Here is an 8,938-nt window from a genome sequence, read left to right as displayed (position 1 = left end):
AAGGAGGAAGGGATGGCTTCCAGCAACAGTGAAGTCGGGGAGAAGGGATGTTCCAGAACAGTGAGTCAGGGAGGAAGGGATGCTTCCAGAACAGTGAGTCAGGGAGGAAGGATGCTTCCAGAACAGTGAGTCAGGGGAGGAAGGGATGCTTCCAGAACAGTGAGGTCGGACTCACTGTTCTGGAAGCATCCCTTCCTCCCCGACTCACTGTTCTGGAAGCATCCCTTCCTCCCCGACTCACTGTTCTGGAAGCATCCGGTGGCCATCCCAGTAGGAGCGGAGACCTCTAGCTCTGTCAGAGTAGACAGAGACTGGACCAGCAGCACTCCTCTGGCTGAGAGAGAAAGAGAGAGAGGTGGGAGGGAGAGAGAGATGCAGAGAGAGAGAGAGACACAGAGAGACAGAGAGAGAAGAATGGGAGTGTTAGTGCCGTCGGTTTGTAGTTTTTCTCTGTGCTTGAGTGACTGATTTGTAGAATTTTTTTGTGTGGATGGATGTATTTTGTATTGTGTGTTAGCTGCTATTGATACCATGTAATGTCGCCATTTCTGAATTTGAAAATRAACCATTCTCTCGATCTACACACCAGACGCTGCGAGGGGACAGAAGATGTCCACCCCTCCTCCCTCCTCAGGTGGAACGACCCAGCCACACAGCTTTTCCCAGAATTCCCTGTAGTCAGGGGTCAGCACACTCCTCTCTGTCACCTTGCAGCCTGGGGTCAAAGAGAGACCAAAGGTCAAGCAGTGACTATGCCCTTCGGTGAACTTTGATCCCTGATCCCGGTGTTCCATCCTCACCTTGAAGCAGAGTGATCTCCTCCGTACCTCCAGGAGCCAGCACCCCAAGTCTCTGAGCTCGCTGCCCACCCAGAGCCCTCTCTGCCTGGGATAACAGAGCCTGGAGGGACCCTCTGTGGTCGTATAGAACCACCACCACTCCTACTCTCACACCACACAGGACCAACTAGGAGACGAGAGATGTCATTCCAATTCTTGTCAATGCTTTTTAAATKAGGAACATTTGGAATTGGAGTTTGGTTTACTTCCTGAATTGACTGRAATTCAAATGTAATTGACCTGAACCYTGTAATTGATAACCTTAATAGTTGACCATATCAGTACTCTCCCTGCTCCAAATGTCTCACCTCGTAGGCAGGTATCCTGTTGGACAGCAGTAGCAGAAGAGGTGGTGATGGTGATGGAGATAGGAGAAGGGGAGGGCCTTGAGCGGGTCTGGAGCAACTGGGTAGAGAAGAGGACAGAATCCTCCACTCTGTTGGGCAGATGAGCTGTCTGGAAATAAGCCATACGAAGTGGTATCAAGCAAGCGACGTATGAGGAGTGAATAGTAACGTGCGGGTGAATTTGTACCGAGAGTATCAGCCACAAGGCAGTTACAGTGAGATATACAGTTATGTGGACGGTGAGAGCCGGTGGACTCGATAATCAGAGGTTTCAGAGGTTATCAGGACTGTTCATGAACGCAAATAGGCGAGAGCAGTCGAGCAATAACACACACGACACACGACACACGGCACAACAGCGAGCCAGCAAGCGAAACAAGCAGGCCTCAGCAACCACACACACACACACAGCAGGCAACAGCACACACACGACAGACACGAGACGACAGCAATACGACCAGCACACACACTGTCACCATGAAACAAACGGTGAGGTCTATATCTTGAATTAGTGGGCTTTTACGGAGGAGGCGCTTATGCTACCATACCCTCATGACCGTAGCCGCTGAGGAGAGCGACCCTCAGCGAAGTTGGGCTGGTGAGAGAGACACTGGGGTAGAGGGGGTGGATGTAGCGAGTCACGACCAAGAGGTTGGCACAGGGCCAAAGTGGAGGAGGGTCGCAGGTTTAAGGCTGGGCGATGAGCCGAGGAGGGATGTCAAAGCAAGAAAGGGAGACGTCGCCGTTACTGGTTTCTGAACAGGACAATCAGCTTGGGAGTGAGAGGGCTCGGTTGGATAAATGGTCCACTCCGGTGTGGATCAGAGGTCCCATTAGAGGCCAGGGGAACTAAGTCGGCCTAGTGTGCACTTTCGTACTCGGCCATTCTCTTATTACTGTGTTTGGATTGAGCAATACCAGGGTGTGGGTCCAGATGGACGGGCAGCCCCTAGATGTGCTGCCGCACTCGCATTTGGAGTGTTAGATTACTAAGAGTTGGTAGTCCATGAGCATGTTGGCGTTCCGTCGCCAAGCCGAGGCTTTGGAGGTGATTGCTGTTACTTGCAGCGAAGCTCCTGGGGAGAACACAGAAGAAGGAGATATCATCCACTGCTGCTGCCACCTCTGATCCCAACTCTGTATGTAATCCATCATCCACCCTGGCTGCCACCTCTGACCCCAACTCTGTATCTAATCCATCATCCACCCTGGCTGCCACCCTCTGACCCCAACTCTGTATGTAATCCAACACAGTAATAGAGATGCTTTATACCAAAGCCACTATTCCTGGCCTCATGCTCTACCAGCTGGTCATACAGCACACACAAAGCTGATCCTCTCCTCTCCCTTTCTGCCTTCTCCTCCTCTCTCCTCCTCTTGTCCTCTGTCACTCTTCTGCTCCTCTCCTCCTCTACCCTTCTCCACCACTCTCATCCTCTCCTCCTCTACCCCTCTCCACCACTCTCATCCTCTCCTCCTTTGTCCTCTCAGTCACTCTTCTGCTCCTCCTCTCCACCACTCTCATCCTCTCCTCAACTCTCTACTCCTCTCCACTCTCCTTACTACTCTCCACTCTCACCTCTCTCCTCCTCTACCCCTCTCCACCACTCTCATCCTCTCCTCCTCCAGTCACTTTCTGCGTCCTCTCCTCCTTACCCCTCTCCACCACTCTCATCCTCTCCTCCTCTTGTCCTCCCAGTCACTCTTCTGCTCCTCCTCTCCTCCACTCTCTCCTCCATTCTCCTCCTCTCCTCCACTCTCTCCTCTCCTCAACTCTCATCCTCCACTCTATCATTCCTTCCTCCTACTCCTACCCTCCTCTCCTACACTCTTCCTCTCCTCTTCTCATCACTCTATCTGCTCCTCCACTCTCTCCCTGATGGTGTGTCTGATCCCTCCTCTCCTGCGTCTCTCCTCCTCCTCCTCCCGCCTCCTGAGCAGGGCATGTTGAGGTGCCGTACGTATGTGCTGCCTTCTCTGGGTGTCAGCCAGTCCAGAGTGGACACACAGGACCACATAGTGGCTCTTCCAGCCACCTACTCTCTGTCCCCTGGATTTTAGGGCAGGAACCAGCCCGCGCACACACCTCACCGACCAGAGACAGTCCTACGGAGAGAGAGAGGAGTGTGTGTGTGTGTGGTGTGGGGGGGGGGTTACCTCACACACACAGTACTAAAGGGAGAAAGAGGAGAGAGAGAGGACGATGGAGAAAGATAACGAGCCCTAAACCTCTAAACCTCTCACCTCACCTGTTCAGCCAGACCCTCCAATTGCCAGCTGACCTGTGCGGCAGAGCAGAGGTCACGAGGGGTCAGGAATGACATCACATAAAGAGACAGGACCGTGGCAAACACGGAGGTGAAGATCCCGCGCATCACCGGCACGATCTGCATCAGCCAATCCCTGCAGGACCTGGGTCACGGAGTCAGAGATTAGAGCCCCTCGTGGAAAAATACTACTGAATTACTACATAAGATCAACAGCAAAACTAACGAAGGTTTTTACTACTGAATTACTACACAAGAATCAATCAGCAAGACTAACAAGGTTTATACTAGTGGGATTACTACACAAGATCAACAGCAAACTAACAAGGTTTTACTACTGAATTTACTAAATCATTACTAGAACAGAATCCAAAAGCAACTACAAGGTTCTTTAACTACTGAAATTTACTTACACATCAATTACTAACAATCAAGATCACAGCAAAACTACAGAGTTATTTACTACTGACATTACAGTCTACTCATACTTACTACAGGACAATCAGCAAACTAAGGTGTTTTTATAGCTGATACTTACAACAAGATCAACAGCAAATAACAAGGTTTTTTACTAGTGATTTGCTTATTTAGAGGAATACTGTAGGAAACCAGTGGTGGTTTTATGTAACGTTAGTCATTTTAAAGTGGTAATAGAGTGATGCATTTGGGGCGTACTATTGGGGACATCTTATATATTGGTAGCATAGTAACACAATAACGGAGTTATTAGTATCACTAGACCATTAGTATCATGTAGTATTTAGTCACTAGTACATAGTTAGTAATCATTGAGTATTCGAAATAGTCCAGATAGTATCACATTCTTAGTATACATAGTATGTTTAAATATAATTATGCACTAGTACCCATTAGTATCACTAGTAATTGATTATAGACTAGTACCATTAGTATCAATTAGTATTACCATTTAGTCTATACTTAGTATATAGATCGTAAACACAACATTAGGTACCATAGTATTCAAGTATCATGCCAGTGATACACAGTATTAGTATCACTGTATTAGAGTAGTCACAGACTAGTATTAGTACAGCATTAGTGACCATTAGTATCATTAGTTAGTATCCACTAGCATACCAGTATAGACTAGTATAGTTCAACTAGTACTTAGTATCCTTATTAGTACCAGTTCTAGTTAGTATCCATTAGACGATTAGTATCCATATATTGTATCACCATTAGCTACCATTAGTATAGTACATTATGTATACTGGTAGTACACTATATTGATACATTAGGTAGATTAGTATCCTAGTATTAGGTATCCGCTATAGTCATTAGATATCACTATAGTATTGAATATACTAGCCCATTAGTATCATTTATAATAGTACCAGTATCATGTTATTACACTAGTACCGTAGTACTCCATTAATTGAATCACTGTATAACCATTAGTATCATCTAGATTCAGACTAGCCAGTTGGAAAGATCGTACATCGTATAAGTTGATCAACTGTAGAATAGTTCTAGTTAGTATCTAAGTATCATATATAGTCACCATTAGTCTCTAGTATTAAGTATCAGCCTAGGTATGGCATTAGTATCATTAAGTCTCAGTACGATTTGTATCTCATAGTTAGTAGTCTACTAGTATTAGTATGACTAGTATTAGTATCGACTAGTTTGATTCACGTAGGCACCATTAGTATCATTAGTCATTTCAGTATCACCTAGCATCATTAGTTTAGTATCACTAGCACCATTAGTTATCATTAGTAAGTATCCACTAGTATCTTAGTATTATAGTCATCACTAGCCCATTAGTATTCATTAGTTATTAGTATCACTAGTATCATTAGATTATCATATAGTATTAGTATACCTATATAAGTAATCACTAGTCATTAGTATCACTGAGTTTAGATTCACTAGTATTGAGTATTCACTAGTATTAGTATCCTAAGCTCCATTTGTATTCGATTAAGTATTAGTTACCATTAGTATCACTTTAGTATTAGTATCACTAGTACCATTAGTATCACTAGTTCATTAGTACCATTAGTACCATTAGTATTTCATTAGTATTAGTATCTCTAGCCATAGTATCACTAGTATTAGTTTCACTAGTACCATTAGTATCACTAGTATTAGTATCTTATTATTAGTTTCATTAGTATTGTATCACTAGTTCATTAGTATTAGTATCACTCAGTACCATTAGTATCATTAGGTATTAGTATCACTTTAGTATTAGTCATCATTAGTATTAGTATGCCATAGTACCATTAGTAATCACTAGTATTGTATCACTAATGGTGACCATTAGTATCATTAGTATTAGTATCACTAGTACCATTAGTATCACTAATGGTCACGCTCTATATTTCCTATTTAAATCCCTGCATCATTCTTCCTTAATGACTAATGAGCAACTACTGATCGTTTCGTGTGTCTGTCCATAAACCTACTAAATTCCCTCATGTTTTACTATTGAAATACTACACGACGCCTACACATTACCGTGTATCATACTCAATTCCACATGTTCTCACACAATAAATAAACTTCTCCAGACTTATTTGCAATTGTTTTTAATTTAATAAATTCATTCATTACAAAAAACATTTTTTAAATCCATTTGAGGCCTGTTCTTCTTCAGCTTTTGAGTTAAACTATCGTCGATTCCTCTTCCACCTGTCACCTTTCAGAAAATTAAAGACGAGCACATGAGACAACCCAATTATAAGCCATATCAATCAATCTAACAGAGGTCAAAGCGTGCGTTTGGAAAGCATTCAAACCCCTTGACTTTTTCACATTTTGTACATTACACTTATTTAAAAAAATTTTTTAATTCATCAATCTACACACAATAACAATACCCCATAATGACAACGCAAATAACAGGTTTTTATTACATTTTTTGCTAATTTTATCACTTTTAGGTAAGTATTCAGACCCTTTTTACTCAGTACTTTGTTGAAGCATCTTTGGCAGTGATTACAGCTCGAGTCTTTTGGGTATGACGCTACAAGCTTGGAACACCTGTATTTGGGGAGTTTCTTCATTCTTCTCTGCAGATCCTCTCAAGCTCTGTCAGGTGGATGGGAGTGTCGCTGCACAGCTATTTCAGTCTCTCCAGAGATTGTATCAGGATCGGGTTCAAGTCCGGGCTCTGGCTGGCCACTCAAGGACATTTCAGAGTCTTTGTCGCGAAGCCACTCCTGCGTTGTCTGGCGCTGTGTTTAGGGTCGTTGTCCTGTTGGAAGGTGACCTTCGCCACAGTCTGAAGTCCTGGCGCTCTGAAGCAGGCTTTCATCAAGGATCTCTCTGTACTTGCTCCATTAATCCTTTCCTCGATCCTGACTAGTTTCCCATGTCCCTGTTGGTGAAAAAATCCCAGAACATGATGCTGCCACCACCATTGCTTCACGGTTAGGATCGGTGCCAGGTTTCCTCCCGGCATGACGCTTGGCATTCAGGCCAAAGGATTTCAATCTTGGTTTCATTCAGACCAGAGATTTTTGTTTCTCATGTCTCAGATTCCTTTAGGGACTTTTAGCAAACTGCAAGCCGGGCTGTCATTGTCATTTACTGAGGAGTGTCTTCGGTCTGGCCACTCTACATCAAAGGCATGATTGGTGATGCTGCAGAGATGGTTGATCTTTCTGGAAGGTTCTATATCTGGAGTTCTGTCAGAGTGACCATTGGGTTCTTTGTCACCTCCGTGACAAAGGCCCTTCTCTCCCCGATTGCTTCAGTTTGCCGGGCGGCCCAGCTCTAGGAAGAGTCTTGGTGGTTCCAAACTTCTTCCATTTAAGAATGAAAGAGGCCCCCGTGTTCTTGTCCTTCAATGCTGCAAATTTTTTCTTGGTAACCTTCCCAGATTTGTGCCTCGACACAATCCTTTCTCGGAGCTCTACGGACAATTGGTCTCGACCTGATGGTTTTGTTAAAATGTAACCATGTTTCAAGTTAAACTGTAGTTTATCAAATACTTATGTGATGCAATAAAATGCAAATTAATTACTTAAAAATCATACAATGTGATTTTCTGGATTTTTGTTTTGATTCCGTTTCTCACAGTTGAAGTGTACCTATGATAAAAAATTACAGACCTCTACATGCTTTGTAAGTAGGAAAACCTGCAAAATCGGCAGTGTATCAAATACTTGTTTTCCCACTGATATATATATATATATATATATATGCTCAAATAGTCCCATCTACTAGTCCTATAGATATATATATAGAGACATTTATTTGGGGTTTTACCGCACTTGTTTCTTGCTTTACTGTTTGAACTCCCATCATGGCTGTCATCATTATATTGTGTTCTTCATCTTCCTGTAAAGTGACATTGCGTTGCATCTGTGTCTGAAACGTGCTGTATAAATAAAGTTTGATTTGATTTGCAGTGTCTGCTGGTGTGATTCATTTTTCACAAGAGTAAAGTATTCAACGGTGGTGCTAATGTAAATGAGCTTATAGCGCGATAAAGTATTGCAGCACCGTAAACAGCGACGGAATAGGATATTAGTAGACTTTCATAAGCACAAGACAGTGAACAGTGGCCTTCTCAGATGAAGCTGAAAGGCACGCCGAGGTAACACGACTTAATGTAAAGAGAGAAGCCCCTGATATTGCCAATACTTTAAATTACTATTTCACTAAAGTGGAACTACTCAGAAGTTAAATGACAACACTGAACAGTGAAGAACCATCAAGCAGGAAAGCGTCAATACAGGACTAAAATCAAATCCTACTATACCGGCTCTGACGCTCGTCGGATGTGGCATGGCTTTGAAAACTATTAGGCACATACAAAGGGAAACCCAGCCGCGAGCTTCCCAGTATATACAAGCCTACCAGACGAGCTAAATGCCTTTATGCTCGCTTCGAGGCAAGCAACACTGAAGATGCACGAGAGCACCAGCTGTTCTGGTGACTGTGTGATAACGCTTTCAGTAGCCGATGTGGGCAAGACCTTTAAACAGGTCAACATTGACAAAGCCGCGGGACAGGGACAGTTACCAGGACGTTTACTCAAAGCAATGGCGGACCAACTGGCAAGTGTTTCACTGACATTTCCAACCTCTCCCTGACTGAGGACTGGATGCTTGTTAAATACATGAGAACCATAGTCCCCTGTCTACGGAGAGAAAGTAACCTGGCCCAAAATGATTACGCCATAGCACCGGGATAGCCATTGAAGCTTTGAAAGCTGGTTATGGCTCACATCAACAGCATCTCCCGGAACCCTAGACCGACTCCAATCGCGTTCTGCACCAACAGATCCACAGATGACGCAATCTCAACGCACTCCACACTGCCCTTTCCCACCTGGACAAAAGGAACAACCTATGTGGAATGCTGTTCATGGACTACAGCTCGCTGCTTCAACACCATTCAGTCCACGCAAGCTCATCAGTAAAGTCTAAGTGACCCTGGAACTAAACACCTACCCTCATGCCAACTGGAATCTAGACTTCACTGACAAGCCACCCAGGTGCTAAGAGTA

At 44.0% G+C, this 8,938-nt stretch overlaps 1 protein-coding gene across 1 annotated transcript in view; it reads right to left on the bottom strand.

Moving 5' to 3' along the window:
* LOC112072536 (epithelial cell-transforming sequence 2 oncogene-like) overlaps positions 1 to 8,938 on the bottom strand; it is a 45,136-nt gene that overhangs the window by 18,379 nt on the left and 17,819 nt on the right. Inside the window, 6 exon segments of the mRNA XM_070439834.1 lie at positions 242 to 334; positions 587 to 715; positions 801 to 966; positions 1,148 to 1,275; positions 2,249 to 2,420; positions 3,436 to 3,598. Of these exon segments, the coding sequence (XP_070295935.1) occupies positions 242 to 334; positions 587 to 715; positions 801 to 966; positions 1,148 to 1,275; positions 2,249 to 2,420; positions 3,436 to 3,598 (851 nt within the window).

This window comes from Salvelinus sp. IW2-2015, unplaced genomic scaffold, assembly GCF_002910315.2.
Source record: "Salvelinus sp. IW2-2015 unplaced genomic scaffold, ASM291031v2 Un_scaffold1953, whole genome shotgun sequence".
Classification (NCBI taxonomy): Eukaryota; Metazoa; Chordata; class Actinopteri; order Salmoniformes; family Salmonidae; genus Salvelinus; species Salvelinus sp. IW2-2015.
This window is presented reverse-complemented; position numbering and strand designations above follow the sequence as displayed.